Source organism: Nuphar pumila, chromosome 4 (genome assembly GCF_984573655.1).
Source record: "Nuphar pumila chromosome 4, dmNupPumi1.hap1.1, whole genome shotgun sequence".
Taxonomy (NCBI): Eukaryota; Viridiplantae; Streptophyta; class Magnoliopsida; order Nymphaeales; family Nymphaeaceae; genus Nuphar; species Nuphar pumila.
In genome coordinates this window covers 35086057-35108969 of record NC_143252.1, presented here as the reverse complement: position 1 = coordinate 35108969, position 22913 = coordinate 35086057, and the positions used below count along the sequence as shown (strand labels likewise).

Here is a 22913-nt window from a genome sequence, read left to right as displayed (position 1 = left end):
GTAGAGGTTGTTAGCTTTCCAACATATTAAACTGTGTCTCAAATTGACACTCGAATAAGGAGTTATAGTTAAAAAAAGATTTTCATAATGAATATAAAGTACGACCTAATTTAAAACATAGAGATCCAAAATTTCTATATTAAATTCATAGAAAGCCTCAAGAAGCCCCACATATGCCCCTAGATTCTTATCTTCTTAGAAAATTTTATAAGTTTTTCGCCTTCTCTTAGATATAATCATTCATAATCTCTTAGGTTTCATTTTACATTTATTGAACTTGGCCAATTTTTGTAGGTAACTCCAACTAATAGGATTCAACCTAATAGCAAGAATCAATTAGAAAGAGACTTCAAAACTTTCAACCAATAGAATTGTGCTACATCATCAAAAGTTGAATATGGATATGTGGAGTAAAAATCTACAAGATTAATATCCAAACTCGCTACAAAAACTATAAATAGGGATCCACCCCTCTGGTCCAATCATTTAGAACTAGAGTAAGGAAGCTCTATCTTGTTGAGAGTCTAACCCAACCTGAGCATCTTCAGTACTCTATTAACTTGCCAAATCTAGGTTTAGATTATCTATCCTGTGATCCATTATGTTATATCTGAACCTCCCTGAGCTCGTGCCCTGCGAAGGTGTCATCAAATTCGTTGTTCATCGGAATCAATGTCTTAAGAAGGATACCTAAGCCCATGATGAGTTCACTTTTCTCTTATTTTTATTTTATTTATTTAATTTAATTTATTTAGAGTGTGTTTTTCTCTAATTTCGTATAATTGCTTTTGTCTATGTTTTTTCAAGCGTAGGTAGTGCCCGCAACATCAACCTCACTTTTTTTATAAGATTCAAGTATGAGGTAGAGCCACCTTGCAAGCCACAACCCAATTATCAAGGATTTCAAGTCTTTGATGCGGCTGTTGCCTGCTCAGCTAAAGAGGCAGGGAAGGAAAGACACACAACTTAAAGAGCTGACCCCACATCCCTCTCTGTTTTCAAAATCCGAATGTTTTTTTAATCCAAATCTATTTTCTAACTTACCAGGTTTTACCTTTTATTTGGGAATCCACGCGCCATTCTATTTTTTAAAGATTATATACTCTCTCACACACACATCTCATTCCACTAAGCTATCCTAGGGCAAAGCAATGATGCATTTGTCATCTTTTGGCACTATAAAACCAAATGATCGGCTCCTATCTACAATTCAACAAGCAGGCTCCTTTTACTATGCATTGCCTTTCTCTTCTCTGTTCTTCCTCTTTAGATGTGAGGGCTGTTTCTTCTACCAATACAGAAATAATAGTGATGATGATATAGAGGTATGAATCAGTTGCCCTTCTTTAATTTTCCTAGTGTTAATGCTTTCATTTCTCAAGGATCCTTGCCACTCGTGCACTCAAACTTGAATCAAGTGGCGAGAACCATTCAGCTTAGTGAAGGATGGTGCATCCTGTAAAGCACTAACATGGTTCATATACCACCATTAAAGAACCTCAGGGAGCAAACAGACAACTTCATCATGTACCAACAGAGCACAGTCCTATCTGGATACTGCTGGCTGGGTTCAAAGGTGTCCTGGACAACTTCATCTTGTACTGCTCTACTTTTTAACTTTTTTGGTTTTTGTCCCAAGTGCCCTAAGCACCAAGGGAGAGGGTTGGAACACTTCTGGACACCTAAGAGGTGTTCCGCTGAACATGCTGGACGCCCTGTTTCTGGCATCACCTGCGGATGCTTCTGTCCATGCAATCAAACGTCCCTTAAAGGATCATTACAAAGAGTGAATACCAATATTGGACTTGAAGTAGATGCTCTCAAATCTGATGATGCTCAAGTACAGGTGCTATATAATTATGAAATCTTCCACCATAGCCAGTAGGATTTGGCCACCTTTTGCTTTGAGTACCATCCATCTTTTAAATCGACGGTTCCAATGGCTCCCTTGCTATTATCTTCATTGGAGATCCTTTATAGGACGAAGGTTTTGAATAGAAATAAATGCGAAGATAGGACTTGCATGGTCTATAAACCACATGTAGATATGAGGACAAGGTTATTCAATCGGGCGATCCTCTTTATTTTTTTTTGTGTGTGTTGGTATGAAACTCTCCCTCGACCACACATACTCTGGTTAATAAATGCCCTTGTGAAGGTATCGTTAGCCTAACCTGATCTCACTTTCAACACGAGAGAGATAGATCAGAGAGAGAGAGAGAAGTCAAGAAAGAAAGTGAATGCTCTTACCAAAAAAAACGACCCTTTAATATTCAGAGATGAATGGTGTGGGGTAGTTTATTGGGGCATGCGCAGACATGAGATTGTCCCAAAATAATTGCAGTGCATTGGGGTGCTAAAGAATACTCCTGCACCGGAGAAAAGAAAAAAAGTAAAAATAAAGGAGGGTCATCCAAGGTTTGATGCTGTCATACTTGGCCCCCAAGTCGGGTCCATTACAGAATGGTGTTTTTCAGTATCGGTAGTATTCAATTATGAGCCAACTACTACAATTAACGTTCATATGGGTTCCATATTCGATGCCGTCTTTTATGCAATTAGACTTTTGCATAATATTCTACTATCAGGGATCCAAATTGGGATTAGGTGCAATGTGATTGCACACTTTAAGTGTCCTGATACACCTGATCACTCACCATCTTTGGGTACAGCCTATCAGCTGTGGGGCCGAGAGGTCCCACGCTGATCGTCGGTCTGTCTCCGAGTTCATGGTGTGTAAAACTCCTCGGAGTACCCTCTCCTTGCTGACAAGGAAAGCCTCTCTGTTGCTTCAGCCTTATGGCAAGGGACATACACCCTGAGTATCGAACTCGCTACTTACAGAGATCTTGTGGGCATTTGGCTCACTACTCTTGCAAAATAGCTTGAAACATTTTATTGAGGCCCGCTATACTATGGTTTCCATTGACAACTGTGATTCACTTACATGCAGGAACACGTGTAGCTGCTTTGGTGCAGTACACATCAGAAGCATGGACACTTCCGTGTCTATATGCCGTGTCCGTGTGAAAGGAATGACATGCACAACATGCTCAACAACAATAGAGTCCACTCTTCAAACCATGCCTGGCATACATAGTGCCATGGTGGCCCTAGCCACTGAAGAAGCAGAGATCAAGCATGCTACCAAGTTGGTATCCCCCGACCAACTCATACAAGCAATTGAAGACATGGGATTTGAGGCCACACTCATTGATAAAAAATCCACCACCCTCCATCTCAAGATCCAACGGTTGGAAAAAGACATCTCTCTGGATACAATTGAAGCATCTCTCCAATCCCACCTAGGAATAGAGTCTATAGACATGGACAAAGCCCAAGAAAAACTTTCAATATCATATGCACCATGCCTGATTGGGCCTAGAAAGATCATTCACAGACTAGAATCACTAGGACTCCATGTTACTCTACTAAGTAGTGAACAAAAGGAAGATGCTAATGATGGCATCAAACAGTACTACTACAAAAGTTTCCTTTGGAGTCTAATTTTCACCATACCCATATTCCTAACATCAATGGTCTTCATGTACATTCCCTTCCTCAAGATGGGTCTTGATAGAAAGATCATAAACATGCTAAGTATTGGCCAAATATTGAGATGCATATTAGCCACTCCTGTTCAATTCATTATAGGGAGAAGGTTCTACATAGGGTCATATAGGTCACTAAAGAATGGTTGTGCCAATATGGATGTGTTGATTGCTTTAGGCACTAATGCTGCCTATTTCTACTCATTATACACTGTGATAAGAGCATCCACATCTCCCCACTTCAAAAATGAAGATTTCTTTGAGACATCATCAATGCTTATTACTTTTATACTGTTGGGAAAGTTTCTTTTGGCCTCTGCTAAGGGCAAGACCTCTAGTGCCATATCTAAGCTGATGAGATTGGTGCCTGATAGTGCCATAGTGTTGAGTTTTGATGGGGAGGGGAGGGTGATGAGTGAGGAGGAGATGAGGTGGGAGTTGATAGAGGAGAAGGATGTGATCAAGGTGATTCCTGGGGGGAGGGTTTGCATGGATGGGGTGGTGGTCTTTGGTGAGAGCTATGTGGATGAGAGCATGATAACTGGGGAGCCCAAGCCTGTGCTGAAGGTGGTTGGGGATGCTGTCACAGGGGGGACGATCAACGGCTGTGGCATGCTGCAGGTGCGAGTCGCACGTGTGGGGGAGGATACTGCACTGATGAAGATTGTTAGGTTGGTTGAGGCTGCTCAGATGGCAAAAGCCCCTGTGCAGAAGTTTGCTGATCGGATCTCTAAGTACTTTGTGCCCACTGTGAGTTTCTCTCTCTCTCTCTGGATGGTAAACTAACCGAGCAGCTTGTGACTTGGCTCAGGTTGAGACTGAACATAGGGTGTTGGGCTCGGCTCATATATATATATATATTTGCTACTAATCAATGAAGGTAAGGAACTAATTAATGAGCTAGAAATCGTAGGTGAAAGTTGTATCAACTCAATCTAGCCACATAGATGTGTTCAGAATGGTTTGTTTGCTAAGGATCAAGCGTTGGATCATGCTTTTTTATGTAAAAATGTGATCTTTTGAGTTATGCAATTTTGGCACATTGTGGGATATTGATTTTTGGACGTCATAATCACATTATTCAAAACAAGTTTTCTATTAAACAAACCATGTAGATCACATCCATAACATTTGATCTAAAATAAATTATAAATTTTTGAAAAAAAATGATTTCTACTCGTTAGTTTCTTACCTTCATTAGTAACCAGTATTTACATATATATATATATATATATATATATATTAAGTGTAATATATAAAAAGAAGAATGCATAAACTATATATACAAAGAGAAGCAGTCCAGCCAGGTCTCTTACTCGGGAGTCGTTTTCTCTCATTTTCATGAGAAAAGTGTAATATGTAAAAAGTATATATATTTCATTTATAAATAACATGGAATGCCTTTAGAAGAGCCCATGACAAGTGGAGAGCAACGGGGGGCCCCGCTTGTCTGGTTTGAGCAGCTAGTGCACGTCACCTTGTATTGGGACGTTGCAGGTTCAAAAACCCAATGTTATAGTTGTAATGTATAACTGGTAGGAATCTGCCTAAACCCACCTTGTCTTTCAAAAAAAATAGGCACATTTACACGCCCTATCTCCAAGTTAGTGTGAGCTCTCTCTCTCTCTCTCTCCTTATGAATTCTTTTTTTTTTCGAGAAAAGTGATTGCTTATTAGGAAGTCACGTTGAGAAATATGTTTGCCAATTTCTTTTGTTGCTGCCTCTAAATTTTGGTGTTCTTTTCCTCGAGTGTTCTTTCAATTTGACTGCCAACTGCATTTGGAACTGAAGGGCAAATCAGATCTACGGATCATGGGCGATATTCAATCTCCACCGCACATCTTTGATTGGGAACTGTGAGAGTGGATACCACATGCACATCTCCGTCAAGTGAGGTGCGGTAGGGATTGGATATAACCGGTGAACAAGCTGTATGCAATCACATGAACCAAATGTCTTTTCACTTAAATCATGTGGGTCACATCTATGCCATTTGATCTGCAGATAAAAAAAACAAGCAAAATAGAAAGTGAGTTCCTAGGATATAATGTCGACATAACCAAATATTTTCTCTCCCTCTTTATATATATATATATGAGTAGAGTAGCTTCCTACTCTTACTCTTACCCACTGCAGCCTACCAAGCTTTTTGAAGGATCATTTTCTGTATTATCCTCAAATTTAACCATCCAGATGTGTTCTATTTGCTTGATTTTATATATGGGAATAGACTCTTGCATCAACTGATTCCGTGTAGGTTTTTATAAGGTTTGCAAATCGACAGTGTAAAATTTTTATAAATAGCATAAATATAAAAGGCTTAAAAATCATATTTTTTATCAAAAAAACATGATCCAAGTATTATTTCCTAGCAAATCGACCATGTCCACGAGGTCAGATTTGCAAAAAAAAAATCTGGAATATATGTATATAAAGGCAGGTTGTATTAACCAAATTTAACCCCATAGATGTGCTTGAAAAGGTTCATTTATTAAGAAAAAACACTTGAATCATGCTTTTTGAACTAAGAACAAGGGATGAAATTTTGGTACACTGTAATGCGGTCAGTGATATGGGTTTTTTCACCCTTGGATTATCCAGAAAAAAAAATTGGTACACTGTCGGCCATTCATTGTTCTACATTCACGTCGAAAACCGTGATCCAAGGCACAGTCCAATTCGTCCAAGCAAACAAATTACCTCTGATGGGTCTGATCTAAAAAGTTAAAAAAATTAAAAAAATAGCATTTTTCACTCATGCATTTGAAACCCACGGCACACACACAGAGAAAGAGAGACAGAGAGTTTTAACTTTGTTTTTTTATAAAGAAGAACCCTTGCCGAAGCAAGGAAAACCCCTAGTTGAACCCCACGACCATCCTGCCTTACGTGACCCAGTTTTGAAAGATACAGACACACCCACGCACGCTAGTGGGGTTTGTTTGATCCGGTACCTTCATCTCAGCACCCTCACAACCACCTCGCTGGCGGGCGATCCCATGATTATTATTATTATTAGTGATCAACTTTCAAACATGGTGGTGGAGCAGTCTGGCTAAGAAATGGTGCAATCTTATGATGTGTGATATTTGGTGCAGGTGGCATCGATTTCCTTTTTGACTTGGTTGGCATGGTACCTGGCAGGCCTGTTTGGGGTGTACCCAAGGAAGTGGGTGCCTAGCTACCTGGATTCTTTTGAGTTTGCTCTCCAGTTTGGGATCTCGGTGGTGGTGATCGCGTGCCCCTGCGCACTGGGGTTGGCCACCCCAACTGCTGTCATGGTTGGCACTGGGGTTGGTGCTTCTCAGGGTGTCCTCATTAAAGGAGGACTGGCTTTGGAGAGTACCCACAAGGTAACCGCACCAATCAACGCCTGCTTCTTGTTTTCTCTTTTTCATGCTCTTTAGCAGTACGCTGCCAGTTAAAAAATTTAGTCCTTCCCCCCACCAAACCAAGCCCTCCTCCCCCCCTTCACCTCTCTCTCTCTCCATGAGAGAGAGATATCACAAAGACACGTGGGAGTATGCATGATGCGCGTTGAACTTGCAAGTTCAATTTTTTTTTTGGAAAAATAGGACATAAAGACATGAATTTTATCAATTTTATTCAATAATAACTAATTATATATATCGAAAAAATATATGGTGGTTAAGTAGCATGATACCTTACGGTGATATACACTTGTTTTTATGGATTTAATCTAACCGTCCAGATGTGTTTAACATGCATGATTTATTTAATATGTTAGAAGGTTTTATCATATCCAATACAACGTCAGATTCATTTTGGAGATGGTAAGGGCTCACAATTCATGAAAATAAGGGCAGTTTAGAAATGCTATAAAACATTTTTTTGAGTAAACTTTAACACATGAAAATATTAAATGGGATATGCCAAACATCATCCAATTATGTAGATAAAGTGTGTACCACAGTATGGTGGTACAATACCATCATAGAAGCACTATATATATATATATATAACCCCTAGTTGGGAACTCATATAGGTCTAGATCCTTTGATCAATTTGACCCTATGAATGAATTAATCAAAACAGTAGAAAACAACCTTCAGATGGTATTTTCTTGACGCTTAAATATGATTTTTTAAAAGGTAAAAAGTATTGCATATTGTTGGCTGTTGAATTTTGAATTCCTAAAAAATTCAACCTATTCTACTAAACCAAACATGTAGGAAATAAATAATAATAATAATAATAAAGCTTGTCACTCCACTATTATCCCATCAAATATGTGAGGCCGGATGTGTTTATTTTGGTGGACCTTTTATTCACATAGGTCAGATATCTAAAAGCAAAATTAATCTTTGGACCATGTTTGCATGCATATCGTACTTACTATTTTGGACCATTTTTAATCTGTCTACAAGGATCGTGAGCCCTTGACTTTCACCATCTTGAAATTTGAATCTTATGGTGAATCGGATATGGTTATACCTACTAATATAATAAATAAACCATGTTAAATACATCCGAATAAATAGATCTAACAAACGTTATATCTGCTCGTTGGTGTGTAGATTCCAACTGAGGTTTAAAGAAAAGCTTAGTTGCCGACAAGATTTTGCTCCAAATCGGTTCTGTTCTTCCCCAAAGTCATCCTTATCTTCATACCCCTCCTTAGGATTTCATTGATGCAAGTTGTTTGGATCAAATCAGACTCCACAGATGAGATCTGCATCATTCATTCATTTAATGAATATTGACATTTAAATCACCCAAATCCATTTTGTGTACAGGACATTTTTGTGATTAAAAAATCAATGGTTGACAAAACATAAAATTTTGTGATTTAAAATTTTATTTATTTATTTTTGTAAAAACAATATCTAAAGATCAATTTTTTTTTAAATCGACCATGATGAATCCAAGTCAGATTTGATCAAAACAACTTGGAGGGAGTATGAAGATAGGGGATAACATAGGGGGTGAGTGTAACCAGGAGCCACTCCAATTGTACCAGCATTGCACTGCTCTAAGAATGACAGAGAAGATCCTTTTTTCTGTAGATATTAGTCTCATTATGCTGGGTCCGGATCGGGTGCAATATAATTGCACAAAAATTATGCATTAAGCACACGATGGCCTGTCCTCAAGATGGAAGACAAATATTTGTCGAATCATATTGCACATAATTATGCTACTTTTTTAAAGCAAGCTAAAGATGAGGGTACAGGGCCCAAAAGTATGGTGATAAAGTTACATGGAACAATATTCTTATTAAAGTTACCAACGGGGGCTCCACTTGCTTGGTAGGAGCAGCTTATGCATGTCACCTTGTGTTGGCACGTTGCAGGTTCAAAACCCAATGGTGTAACTGATATGGGTCTGTCTAACAGCTTGCCTTTCAATATATATATATATATATATATATATATATATATATATATATATATATATATTCTTATTAAAGTTACCATCTTTTCACGTTATCTTCCTTTATTTATAGGGACAATAAGGAAACAGGTACCCCATTCTTCTTTTCTCATTAAGCTTTTTTATTCTCATAAAAAACAGGATTCCTATAAATGAAAAAGAAAACTGAAATAATTGGGTATCTTGTCGGCTAATTCCCAGTAAGATATATCCTCATTCCCATCCCTTTGAAATTACCTCTTATCAATGGAGAATAGGGATGCAGGCTGTTCGGATCCGAAACGGCTAAATGCATGGCAGTCGGATTTGGTTGAATCCGGAACAGCAAAAAATTGCAAACCCTCCATCCTAGATCCGACCCATTTCCACCTCTAATGGAGAGGGGCTTCAATGATAGGATCGAGTACATTGCAAGACACTTTGTGCAATCACTGAATGTCATGCATCCATTCATGGGAAGGGGTAGGGCTGGTAAACAACCTGAGCAAGCCGAGCTCAAAGTGTTCAAGCTTGACTCATTATTGTGATGAGCCCAGCCAAGTTCAAGCTCATAATGAGCCCGAGTTAAGCCAGTTGAGTTCGAGCTGACTTGTTTATAGAAAAAATGCATTGGTTTAGAGTTGGAAGAAATAGAATTACATAAAAATACATGTAATATATATATTTTAATACCTAACAAGCTTATGCAAGTTGAGCCGAGCCAAGTACTTATCATTCATATTCAGCTTGCCGAGTCTATTTTACGAGTTTGAATGAGCTCTTTACAAGACAAACATGAGCCAGGCCAGAGCGGCTTGGCTTGTTTCCCAGACCTAGAGAGGGGTACCAAATGGATGGATGCATGACACATTCAATCCACTGGCCTAAAGATACTGGGCTGAGTACTGGATCTGCTCTCTTTTAAGTGGATATGATCATGCAGGCATTGAGATTCAACATACATTTTAAAGACTTCCAACTCAAAATCTCCACCTGATTCCTAACGCCATACTTGCATTTGTCTTGCGTGAAAGAGTCATCTTTTCTTTACTTCCCTATACGTAATTCTTTTTGTGTCATAATGCTTTTATGCCTCAGCATGCATAATAAAATAATAGATATTCAAGAAAAAGCAAACAGCCATCTTTTAACATGGAGGGACAAAACAAGAAGGCATTATGGTTCGTCATGAGGGCCAACATAAGTCAATAACTTCCACCTTCAGCCTTATCCATTGTTGAGCTGTGATGGAACTATATATATATATATATATATATATAAGAGTAATGGGTAGGTGCTAAATGAGTTTTTCAGGGTTATTTTTTTTATTTTTAAATTCTCAGATGTGATCTATGTACTTGATTTTATAGGGATCAGCTCTTGAAGTGTCGGATTCTGACACTTGTGTGTGTTTTTATAACGTTCAAAAAATCAAGGGTCCAAAATCTTTGTAGAATTTCAATGATCCAAATATCATTTTTTCTCATCGAAAACGCATGATCCAGTTGTAGATTCTGCCTAAATTGACAGTGCCCAACACGTTTATGACGTCCCAACTGCGAAAAAAATACCAGAAGAGCAGAAAAACCCATTTAACATGTTTCATTTAGTATATTTCATTTAGCATATATATATATATGGTAACTTGTATCTTCAAACAATTAAACTGTTTGAAGATACATTGGACAAAGCGTCGCCATTGATGGTGTTCTATCAAATGGCAATGCTGCGTCATTTTTTCATTTGTGCACTCTGCAGATTTAGCAGCGGTCCTGACTGCCGCTAAATCTCTGAAAAAAAAGACAATTATCGGTGGTACAAAACCACCACTAAATGCCATTTTTTTGAAAAAAAAACATGCGTTCAAACGTGTTCTGCCCATTCTAACACACACACACACATATATATATATAGAGAGAGAGAATATTAGGCCCCATTTCTTGTTTTGCCCTATAGGTTTTAAGTGTCGTATGATAGATTTGAACTGTTAGATGTGTTTAGCATGCTCAATTTAGTGGGAATCAGCTCTTTGATCATGCTTTTTTTATGATAAAACATATTTTCTTGAGCTGAGAAAAACTGATACCTTCATAGCTATTGATTTTGGATCACATAAAAAACCTGTTCGTCAATCCAAAAGCCAGTTCCCACTAAACAGAATCTAAAGATCACATCTGCGGTGTTAGACGTGAGAAAAATACTTAAAAACTACAATTTTTGAAGGGGCTTAACGACACCTAACAAAAAAAGGGGGCCTAAGGAACACAATATATATATATATATATATATATATATATATATATATATATATATATATATATATATATATATATGTATGTATATATATATATATATATATATAGAGAGAGAGAGAGAGAGAGCAGATGAGGGAAGTGTAGGACCTGTTGTAAAAAAGCTCCTTTAGCGGAGGTCGAGACTGCTGCTAGAGGGTGATTTAATGCAGAATTACCATGCGCTTGTTTGACATAATGTTAGACACTTTGAGTGAGCGTCCGACATTACCCATCCTTTATATATATATATATATATATATATATATATATATATATATATATATATATATATATATATATATATATATATGTGTGTGTGTGTGTGTGTGAGAGAGTGAGGACGTTCATACTATATCAATGAGTTCAATCTCACATCATGCATTTTTAAATTGTGTGTGCTCACATCAGTGTTGAATGGGTAGGGCCAGCTAGACTGGCTGCTTCCCCCAACCCTAAATGTTACTCTCTTTTTTATGACAAGGAATCCTCACCGAGAACCAGACTGATTAATGGGCCCGCCCTCTGCAAAGTAAACCCCGAGTGGGGTCACCAACACCCAAGCCCTTACCAAGCCCACCAGTTAAAGGCACCCGCACAACCGGTGAGAGTCAGCACCTTCGCCTCAAGCCCGCTGCCACTCGGGCTACCCGGGTGGGTGTCCCAACCCTGCGTGTTACGTATTGCCTGGAGGCATCTAGTTTTATTTTTCACTTGTTTAATGCTTTTTTATGTTGATTCCTTATCACCATCGCCTTAATAATATTCACCTTTTCTCCCAAAAAGTAGATTGCAGATAGGCTTAGCATTGTTTACTACAAATCAGTTCTTAATCAAATAATTTGGACGTAAGATGCTTTTTTTTTAATAATTACATTTTTCTGTATTCTGGGCCATTCATTTTTACTTTTATTTAAAATATATTTGAATATCTACAGTTTTTAATTCAAGGCATGTTCTAAAGTAAATGAACAATGACAGATCTATCCATAGAGTTAGATTTACAAGAAAATATATATTATGAGATATTCTTCATTAATACCGATTTGTGGTGCTGCACCAAAGACCTATTCCAGAGAGAGAGAGAGAGAGAGATTCAATATATCTCAACAATTCTCATTCACAACTCGTAATTTTGTGCAAAAAATTATATAAGGGACATGTAAGTAATACATTATTTTTTCTGAAAAAAAAAATTAAATGCCCAATGAAAATTTATAATTTCATTCAAGAAACACATGATAAATATGACATTTGAGAAAAAGTTATAAAGGATAAACTTTTTGGCCTCCACTACCCATGCTTTTGCTTTTATAAGATTTATGATTTATGATTATGATAATAGAAATATGGCCGACACATTGTATATCAAGTTCACACACACCATGATGCATGAAAGGCTCTCCCTTGGAATTATGATACTTCCACACTTTCTTTCATGCTTTAGGCTTGGAATGAAGCTAACATTAGACACATGGGTTAAATAATAATTTGATTTTACTAACAGAATACTACATTAAAATTAAACCCAAGAACATTGTGCAACATTTAACTCTTTCCAGAAGACCTCATATAACACTAAGCTAGGTAAATGTTTATGTACCAGCCAGTGGCCGCTATAGTTCAGAGACTCTTTGCTTTCATATAGTATTGGAGTTCATAATTAAATGTGTCAAGTTAAGCATAATGACAAGCATGACATACACTAAGAACAAGTTTTACTGGAGCATTTTTTGCTCTTCACATGAGCTTGCAGGTCAATTGTGTCGTTTTCGACAAAACAGGGACGCTTACTTGTGGGAAGCCGACAGTTGTGGGAACAAAGCTAGTTAAGGACATGGCTCTTCAAGATTTCTATGAATTAGTTGGCTCCGTAGAGGTAATTAGCACAATCATTATCTTCAATGCGATCAAATTATCATAAACATAGTTTCAAACTTTGCATTTTGTTATATGAATCAAACATTTCTTCCTATTGAATACACCTAGTTTAGGTAGTAAAAACAATTAGAATTTTAAAATGAAGACCAAAATTAGAAACTTGGTATATTTGTGTGTGCTATAAGGTTAAAACATGACCAAATTAAACTGGCTGTAGCAGTACTAAGAAGACATTGCAATGAACTTGTTCATGTTTTGCATCACCCCAGGTGCAGTCTTTTCGTAGAAATTACTCATGAAAATGGAAGGATACACATCATCGAACTATTTTTAACCAACAATTACTAACCACTGTCATATTTCCAAAATTTTACCAAAAGTTTTTCTTTTTTTTCACTTACTGTGCCACGTTATGGCCAGCTACCACAAGGAAGGTGGTGTAACTTTGAACCAGCACCATGCTAACGGCCTAAAGCACAAACCTTACGAACAGTTTTTATTGTTCAAAAAATGGAGAAAAGCGCCTTGTTGCACTACAATGAGAAGTCCAACCCATCATTTCTTCTAAAACATGTTGGTCGCTGTTGAATTGGCTCAGCTTCCAGGTCCACATGTTCTAAAACTGAGCAAAGTTGGAGTTTGGTAGAGGTTAGTCAAACACAAACCTGAGTCATTCTAGAGTCAAAAGTATTAGTGCATTGCCCAAATTAATGTATGATAGAAAACAAACTTAGTTGCTTGATGACTAGCTTTTCCCATCTATTTTAGTTGTTCAATTAGTTGTTGACATATAAAAGGCCAGATTTTTTAGTATAACCACAGTTCTAATAAACTTTCAATCTGGGTTCCGAATAAAATTAGAAAAAAATCAGCACAATTTCCAGAATGGCTTTGCATAAAATGTTTTAAAGGAAGAAGAACCAACTAACTTGCAGGCAAACAGCGAGCACCCTCTAGGAAAAGCCATCGTCAACCACGCCCAGAGCCTGAGGCAGGAACAAGGATGGCTGGAGGTTAAGGACTTCATTTCAGTAACCGGACAGGGCGTGAAAGCAATCGTCAATGACAAACAGATCATTGTGGGAAACGAAACATTGATGTTTGGATCACATATTCGGTTTCCCACATGCATACTCAGTTACATGACTGAAGCACAGAAGATGGGCCATACAGCCATACTGGTCTCAGTTGATGGAGAACTTGCTGGTGTTATCTCCGTATCTGATCCAGTAAAGCCTGAGGCACACAATGTTATTACTTTACTCAATAAGATGAACATCAAGAGCTTGATGATAACAGGAGACAACCATGAGACAGCAAAGACCATTGCCAGAGAGGTAGGAATTGATCATGTTGTTGCGGAGGCATCACCGGAGAAGAAGGCTGAGAAAGTGAAGGAATTGCAAGTAAGCTTTTTCTAAACCAATGCCCATGAGAAATAACATTGAGAAGATAGATATAGCCATCCAAGCAATGTGCATTGTCAAAACCAAGCACCTCAACCATCAATTTACACAACAATATAGCATATACACCATAAAATTATCAGCACATGCTCTCACGGTTTGAGAGCTAAAGGCAAAACACAACAAGAACAATTGATGAAAACACTACAAGAACACCCTTACTCCATGTAGTTATTGTTTTTAACTTTACGGCCTCACTAGTTTGTGAAGTCACAGGTCCTTGATGACAAGTACCTGGATCCTTGTCAAGTTAGTTTCAGCAATAATCTCTCTCTCACCCATTAACATGTTTGTTATTCAGAAGTGTGGGTTCAGCATAGCGATGGTAGGGGATGGGATCAATGACTCACCTGCATTGGCAGTAGCAGATGTTGGAATGGCCATTGGGGCTGGCACTGACATTGCAATTGAGGCTGCCGATATTGTTTTAATGAGAAGCAACTTAGAAGACGTTGTCACTGCCATTGATCTCTCAAGGAAGACCTTTGACCGTATCCGGCTGAACTATATATGGGCACTAGCTTACAATGTCATGGGTATTCCAATTGCAGCTGGGGCAGTCTTTTCACTGACGGGATTTCGCCTACCACCATGGGTTGCTGGCATTGCAATGGCTGCTTCTTCAGTTAGTGTTGTCTGCTCATCCCTCTCACTCAAGTATTACAAGCGGCCCAGAGAGCTTGAGTTTCTTCAGCTCCATGAAATAAAAACACAATAATGCACTGAATCAATCCTGTCAAGCCATCACATTGATGATGCCATGTATTTGTCTCAATTTGATCTTTGGGAAAAATGCAATGCAGAAAAAGTACGAATTATGATCAGAACATTTTTCTTTTCCCTGACAATGGAGGACCTGGCCCAGGGGATGCTAGGTTGTGACAATTCTAGGTTACTTGACCCTGGTTGAATAAAGCTAACCCCATCTCTACCACCAGCAATGCTTCAAGCCCAAAACAATAGAACTCTATCAAGTCTAGGCACTCTATCCCAACTGCATGCACTAAGTAATAATTTTCTTTAATTGAGATGACAATTCACCTTATTAACATGTCAGTCTTAATCTTTTCCAAAACTGTAGAAATTTCTCAAAAAGAAAGTCCTGACTTCCTGAAAGCTTTCCTTTCTGGTCACCCGGACTATGTTACAACTTCATCAATGTTGAGATCCACCAATGTTTCCTTCCCAAACAGCATGAATGCAACAGTCGCCTGCAAGAAAACAAATCATCTTCAATATCAAAATTTTATGAACATCAACTTGTTCACATATACTCGGGTCCACTCCAAGAAAAAGAAAAGGGAAAAAGGAAATTAATAGAAAGCCTAAATATGTGTCAATTTCTTATTCAACTCTGCAGAAAGACAATGAAGTTAACTTTGGAGTTGTCAAGTGGACCTCAATTAGGGGTGTCAACGAGTCAGGTTTGGTTCAGACTCAAGTGGAACCAGACCCAATCCTAGATTGAGATGCTAGTACCTGGTCTGGAGCCGGTCCAATCAGACCCACCATAAGAGAAACCATACCCAGATCCTATAAGGATTACATGAACCAGACCCAGACCATACTCGTCAAAATAATATTTTTTAATCTTTTTTACATCAAAATTTTGCGGACTCGGGTCGGGGTCGGTTCTCGTATGAAATTTCACAAACCATACTCGGCTCCATATATTAATTGGACCCTTCGGGTCCCTCCCGGATCCTAATAGGAACTTCTTATTTATCACCAAACCTGACCCTATAGGGTTTGGTACAGGTTGGGTCCAGGTCAAACCCGGCCCATTGACACCCCTACCCTCAATCATCCATCTTTATAATTTGCTTAGAAATACAGAGGAAAAATTGCAGTCTTTCCAGGGTAGGAAAAAATAGTAGTTTTCTTTACTTTTTTTTTTTTCCTTTTTTTCTCTTTTTTTCCTTTCTGTATGTTCATAACAAATTGCACTAGAAAACCTCAAGTCCCCCAGATCCTAAGGACCAAGCTGAAAACCACTCTCACTCAGACTGCAAGTTAACATGAGATCCAACTCCATCGGCTCACGTCACTGTTACACAAGGGCCTAGAGGGGCCAACCAGTTGAGTTTGTACTAAGTGAATTTTATAAAGTATTCATACTTCTAAATTCTAATTGTTGGCATACCTTTCTCGTGTTGACATCAAGTTCCTTGAGGCAGCCTGTAAATTCAGCAAAAGGACCAGATGTAACCCTCACGTTTGAACCTAGAACAGGCAGCTTAGTTTCATCTTGCAACAGCAAATGATCATTCAAATGTTCAAACTCCTGCTTGGCTAAAACTGACGATTTGGAATCTTTCCTTGATCTGCCTTTTGTCTTAGCAGTAACCGGAGTCTGACTACTCTCTCCATCATCTGTGATTCCTTCAATGTTTTGCTGCTCTTCTATGAAAGCACGGTCAACTTGCTCTTGTTCTTCCTTTGCTCGATGAAAAATTGCCTCCATTTCTTCAGCAGGAACGGGTTTGGGCTTGTTGATTTGCCGCTTACTGAAAGGTACATAATTACTTTAAAATAGACTCTAAAAAATAAGCATACACATCATTTATAATTAATCAAAACTAAAAGTAATAAGCTTATGAACATTTGCTAATTGTTTGTTATCTAAAGCAACCTTCATGTTGTCCAATTCCTATACATATAAAATGAATCTTACCTGTTTCCAACTTTCGATCCAAGAAATCCACCAACACCATTCCATTCTCTGATAAAATCATGTAATTCCTTGTTGAGTATAGATTGTAAGAAGATACAACCAGGAAATAGAGGTTTCTCTTTGATCGAATATGTTCCATTCTTCAGCTTATTTTTTATGTGAACAGCTGGAACATACACCTGCACCATTTAGTATGACATGCGTTTGTAATCCAATTAGCAATTTTTTCCATGAATGACCTGAAAACATTATACTAAAGAGGATTGACTTGACTGAGCCAGCAGCACTGAAGGCGACTTCATATATCAAGGATAAGCGAAAAAAGATATTATAACAGAGGCAATGCAACATATTACAAATTCTGAGCGGACCATATTACTGAACAGTGAAAGATATAATTCCACATAAGAACAGTAATAAGAGGGCATGCACTTCATGAGTAAGATTTAAGAGCTTGTTCAATGACTTATACTGTTATACAACAGGATACAAATAGATTAGCTGAAATGTTTTCCAATTAAAAATGCATTCTCTAAATAATGTGCATATCAACACTTTCAAAAAGAAACAAGTTGATGGGAGATGACAAACATGAAAGGACAAGAGAATTTGATAACTCCTAACTTGGAGAAGAATAAAGGTGTGTGTGGATGTAGAGTTGACTAGGTAAAAGTGAATTCCCAAAGGGGTGATAAGTGAATTCATGTGACTCCATTGGAAGTTTAAAAGCAGTGGGCTTTACTCATAATTATAATTACCACTTCAATTGATGGCAATTTGAATTTCAAAACTAGAGGTCCATTAAGTCCTTCACTTTAGGTATTCAAATGAAACTTGTTGAAGTGATATTTTTATAGAACAAGTCACAAACAAAAGAATTGTGGGGTCCAGTGAAAATTCGCGGTCATTGGAATTCTCACCTTGGCATTCAAGTGCATTGGCGCACCCTAAATGGTCAAATGATGGACAAGATATCTGCAGGGATATTTTTTTCACAAAACCTGACTGCTTTATGGCAATAATGCCATCGGCTATTTAGTAAATTGTAACATGTTGAAGAAAGACTGAGCAGTTTATGTAACTTTCAACATTTGGTTATAGTGGTTCAAGTGTTGACAAAGCTGTCATTGACAAAATAATATTAAATTATGTGCATTCTTAGAACCCAAGTCCAACAATAAAAGTAATAATTCTCAATCTTGACATAGCTCTTATCATGAAATATTAATAAGTCACATTCAACTAATATTCTAAATGATAACTATGATATATCTGAAACTTACATTATGCTCACGTGTCAACTAAACAGTATCTGGTTTGACAGACTGACCTTTTCATCAAGCAATGACTTTGTGTTGTCTAAACCAAGGATTGTAGGTAAAAGGGGAAACAAATTCCCTCCTACAGTCCGACTGCACATCTTGGCCCACCTGCAACCCTTCTTGAAAGTTACAATTAACTAGCTAGATCACCCAGTGAGATAAGGATTATATTACCTGGTTTGGCAGACTGACCTTTTCATCAAGACTCCTCTTTCAATTTCCCAAACAAAGGATTGCTGCTAAAAGAGGAAACCTATTCTTTTATGTGGCACTTCTTGGCCCGCCTGCAACCCTTTTTGCAAGTATTAACCTAAGTCACACAGACTCGACTAGGGAGGCGCCGCACCCGAGTCGACACGCCCCGACACGGGTGCAGACACAGGTGCGGCTTTAGACACGGCCCGGACACGGTCAACGCCGAGTCGGTCTCGGTCAACGAGTCGAGGCCGAGTCCATCCTTGTTTTGGACTCGGTCAATGTTGACTGAGTCCAAAAATGTCCATTTTTAGGGGAAAAAACAAAAAAAATGATCTTTTTATAATTTTTTAATATATATATATATATATAATTATATATATATATATATATAGCATGAGTCTTAAACATAAGCCCTAGAAGGAAAAAAAATCCGGGGGGCGCTGCCCCCTTACGGACCCCTGCCCGCTGACCGTACAGCGGGACCCGCATCGGGGGGAGCCCCCGGACCCCCCTTTCTGCAAGGGAAAAAGTACAGTTTGCAAAGTTTGTAAAAACACTCATGCTGGTGCCAAACTTTAGAGGACAATATCTACATATATGCACACACTGGATATATTATTATATATATTTTAAAAAATATCTATATATATATATATAGCCGAGTCCTCCTGTCCAAAATTTTTAAAATTGTGCCGCACCCGCACCCATGTGACATAGGTATTAACTGACCATCCAGAGCACCCTATAAGATAAGGATTCGCTATTGCTTTCTGCTTTATTTCAAAAAAAATCTGGAAGCATTGTCTATACTATAGACTTTTTAGTATTTTCCTTTACTAATTTGTGTACTCTGTAAGATAGAATGATTACCATCTTATCATAGAAACTTCTCAGAATAATTAGTGGCGGTTTTGCTCCAATTTCCTCAACCATGCGAGGTTTCCACCTTGCAATTTTTAGCAGTTTTATTTGCAAACGTTGTGAAATGAGATAGCGGGCATCTAGCCATAAGCATTTCAACACAATATTTAGGGACCCTTTGATTCACCAGTTTTTGTGGGCAAACAAAAAACAATTTTTTTATGAAAATAGGCATTTCCCCACCAATTGTGAGAGAAATGTTCCCTTAAACATGTAAAGAAAGCTGAAGGATTTAGTTGCCGCAAGTTGTATTGGCAATCCAGAGAATAGTCTCCGTGCAAAGAAAACAGGACATCCATTTCTGATACCAAAACCAGCCATTTGCAACGTGCATTCAGTTCTTATGAATCTATGCGTTTGAACCAAAAAATTGCCTAGTTTCCATTGAAGTAAAGTTTCTCTATCGCGAGAGTAAGAAAACCCATACCAATACGCTGCTTTTTCTGCAACATATAAAATTTGCCCTTGTTCCGACAAAAAAATGAAACGAAATCGTTTGATGGGCAATCTGTGGTTGTTGATACTAATCATTGAAAAGAGAGAATCGCCTAAACGAATGACAAATGCCAAAGGTTATCAAAACCAGACACAAAGAAGAATTGAAAAAGGGAAAAGGAGCTCCCGAGCATACATATGACAATATCCACAAAAGGAAACAAATACCAGTTTTTCATGACAGAATGAATAGTTCCTTCTCACACACAGTAATCTGTGATACTAATTTTTCAAGTTTCTAAAACGGCACAAAATTGCTCCATGACTACAAACGGAATTAGATAGAAGAAAAAATAAATTGTGGGCAGGACGAAAAATTGGTGCTTCTGGTGCTAAATGATGAGAAACACACCTTGAACTCGATGTCGGGAAAATTCCGAGCGATGCCTCGGGCGAGTTGCTCGGCGGCCGCCTGCCGGGAGAGCCGGGAGACTCGAACCACCCACCACTGAGGGCCGAGACGCGCGAGGAGATCCAGATTGAGCTCCTCCATCCACGAGGATTGGGGCTTCTTCTTGCGCCTCCTCGCCAGCCTCTCCTCCACCTCGTCCTTCCAATCGTAGGCCTTCGTCTCTCTTCTCTCGTTCCTTAGTTGCCTTCTCTCCCTCGCAGACAACTGCCCCACGTTAGTGTCATCCGAAGCCGATGCTCTGATGGTGAATCTCAACCTGCAGATAGAGGAAGAAGGGGATAAGGAAGGAGAGAAGAGGGGGAAGGAAACCCCCGGAGATGACCAACAAGGACGAGAGAGAAGAAGGTCGAATTTCATCTTCTCTCTCTCTCTCTCTCTTGCGGGGTGTGAGAGAAAGAGGGGGAAGAGGGACCAACGGTTGTTTTTGAGAACGGGATAGGTTCGCTCGCACGTGTGAGGCATTCAGGCGTGTTGGATGAGGGGAGGATGTCAAATAGTTACGGGGTTTGGGTCGGTTAACTACAGGGATGTAAACGGTTCGTATTCGGGTCGGATGTAGTTAATACCATATCCAATTAAACCGATGTTGGCTAAACGGATTTGGATTCTGATGGTGAAAAGCTCATATCAGATATGTTTCTGTACATGTAAACGAATTTGGATATCCACTAAATATTCAGATATTTTTTGAATTAGGTAAAAAAGTTCAAAACCATATATGCATCTAATTATAATTGGATTATGGTTTTGGCTTACCAAATGCAACTACACCAAATGAAATTTGGTCGGATATCAGATAAAATCCAAATCATGGACATGAGAAACCGTGTCTGAAATAGAAGGCCTAGCCACACTGACCTTAGCTTGCCATTCCAGTAGTAGAAAACCCTGGGGCTGCCTCTCTCAACTTTTAAGAAGCCTTCTATTTTGCCTTATCGGGGGCGGGAGGAGCTCACATAGATACTCGAATCCAAAAATACATGTGGTGGTATTGGATTTGAAAAAAATAGAAGAACAAATTTGTTTACATGTAAAAATCACAATCGGGCAGGATTTTGATTTGAATTGATTTCACATTTGACTTAAAATATTGATCCAAATACGACTTGAATCCGAAAGTAATATGATTGAATACATCTGAAACCAAACTTAATGCAAGTTTAGATTTTACTTAAAAGATCCAAATCCAAAGATAACATATCTAACTCACATGGAATATTCAATCATATCTGATCCTTTTGTAGCTCTACTTGTAGTCATGTGGGAGGTCATCTATTCCAAGGATGTAAGAATTGTATCATAACCCATATTGGTTAGGTTCAAAGTAAGATACATATTATATCATAAACAATCATAAATTCACTAAAAAATCTTTAAAATTTAAAAAAAAATCTAATATATATATATAATACAGAAACATAATTTATTTATGTAATAAGATTAACTAAACATAGATGTATTTTTAAATATTAAATAGTCATGCATTTGGTCGCACAACAACCACACATCTAATCACTACAAATATAATCAATTAAGACAAAATAATAATATATCAGCCAAAAAATTTTCATAACTCAGTGCAAAAGTTAAAGTTACATTTTTTAGTTACAGAATATCATGCTAAGGGAAAAAACATAAAGCTAGAGTTCAGAAACATATAATAAAAGTCATTTTCACTGTTAAACTTCAACTCAATGATTTTCTTCGTTTATTGCATTGTTTAATGGCTTGAGATGATGATGGGTCATCTTCATCTTTTAAATCACATACCACCTCTAGCAATTTCTCTCTCATAAATGTTGCACCTGCTCATGCTTTTCTTTTATCATCTTCTATAAAACAAGTAAGAAGTTCAACACAAATATCAGTAGGAATATGATGTGTACATAATTTTATGATGGAGTTTTTATGTTCTGCAACATGACATTTAAATCTACACAATCCTTCATGCATTATAAAACCACAAAAGTTACGCTTCACTATTCCGTTCAAACACATCTCCTAGTCAACTAGTGTACAGTATTTCAATGTAAGATCCTTTGGGAGCTATCCTCCAAGACCTCCACCCTCCATCGACCTCCTAAAGCATAGATTACTAAATCTAATCACTAAAGAGATGTAAAATAATGCTCAATAAAACACTTAGGGCCAAATTTTGAATTCTAATGACACAAAAGATAGGATTAAGGATAAAAAAACTAAAAGTAAAGTAGCATCTTTTAAAAACATCAAAAAAGAAATGAGCTTACTATCATTCAACTTCAATCATGCACAAATAAAACAAAGAAGACAATTTTTTTACCTTATCTCACTTTTTTTTTTTTGAAA

General features: G+C 37.9%; 2 protein-coding genes across 8 annotated transcripts; one reads left to right on the top strand and one right to left on the bottom strand.

Moving 5' to 3' along the window:
• Positions 1–1213: 1213 nt before the first annotated feature.
• LOC149839958 (putative copper-transporting ATPase HMA5) lies at positions 1214–15390 on the top strand. 2 transcript variants are annotated; one of them, XM_090002936.1, is made up of 6 exons: positions 1214–1325; positions 2954–4301; positions 6651–6905; positions 12973–13095; positions 14033–14503; positions 14865–15390. In XM_090002936.1, the coding sequence occupies exons 2-6, from the start codon at positions 2994–2996 to the stop codon at positions 15279–15281; spliced, it is 2574 nt and encodes an 857-aa protein (XP_089859062.1). In that variant the 5' UTR covers positions 1214–1325; positions 2954–2993; the 3' UTR covers positions 15282–15390. The 2 variants fall into 2 exon arrangements, with proteins under 2 accessions (XP_089859062.1, XP_089859063.1); XM_090002937.1 differs by lacking the exon at positions 1214–1325 and adding an exon at positions 1403–1576.
• Positions 13388–20959, bottom strand: PTAC13 (plastid transcriptionally active 13). 6 transcript variants are annotated; one of them, XM_090002943.1, is made up of 7 exons: positions 20526–20959; positions 17238–17416; positions 16707–17070; positions 15605–15774; positions 14405–14480; positions 14027–14083; positions 13388–13719 (listed from the first exon to the last, which is right to left on the bottom strand). In XM_090002943.1, exons 1-4 carry the CDS (start codon positions 20940–20942, stop codon positions 15703–15705), a joined length of 1032 nt encoding a protein of 343 aa, XP_089859069.1. In that variant the 5' UTR covers positions 20943–20959; the 3' UTR covers positions 13388–13719; positions 14027–14083; positions 14405–14480; positions 15605–15702. The 6 variants fall into 6 exon arrangements, with proteins under 6 accessions (XP_089859069.1, XP_089859065.1, XP_089859066.1 ...); XM_090002939.1 differs by lacking the exon at positions 13388–13719 and adding an exon at positions 14914–15296 and having other exon boundaries at positions 13775–14480; XM_090002940.1 differs by lacking the exons at positions 13388–13719; positions 14405–14480 and adding an exon at positions 14914–15296 and having other exon boundaries at positions 13775–14083.
• Positions 20960–22913: the final 1954 nt, after the last annotated feature.

Bases quoted from the DNA above. Each gene is read 5' to 3' on its own strand.
- PTAC13 (XM_090002943.1), bottom strand. From the start codon at position 20,942: ATGAAATTCGACCTTCTTCTCTCTCGTCCTTGTTGGTCATCTCCGGGG. The intron at 17,417-20,525 runs GTGTGTTTCTCA...TAAATGGTGCAG, and splicing joins TTCCCGACATCGAGTTCAAG to GTGTATGTTCCAGCTGTTCA. The intron at 17,071-17,237 runs GTAAGATTCATT...TGTACCTTTCAG, and splicing joins GGATCGAAAGTTGGAAACAG to TAAGCGGCAAATCAACAAGC.
- LOC149839958 (XM_090002936.1), top strand. From the start codon at position 2,994: ATGGACACTTCCGTGTCTATATGCCGTGTCCGTGTGAAAGGAATGACA. The intron at 4,302-6,650 runs GTGAGTTTCTCT...TATTTGGTGCAG, and splicing joins CTAAGTACTTTGTGCCCACT to GTGGCATCGATTTCCTTTTT. The intron at 6,906-12,972 runs GTAACCGCACCA...ATGAGCTTGCAG, and splicing joins CTTTGGAGAGTACCCACAAG to GTCAATTGTGTCGTTTTCGA.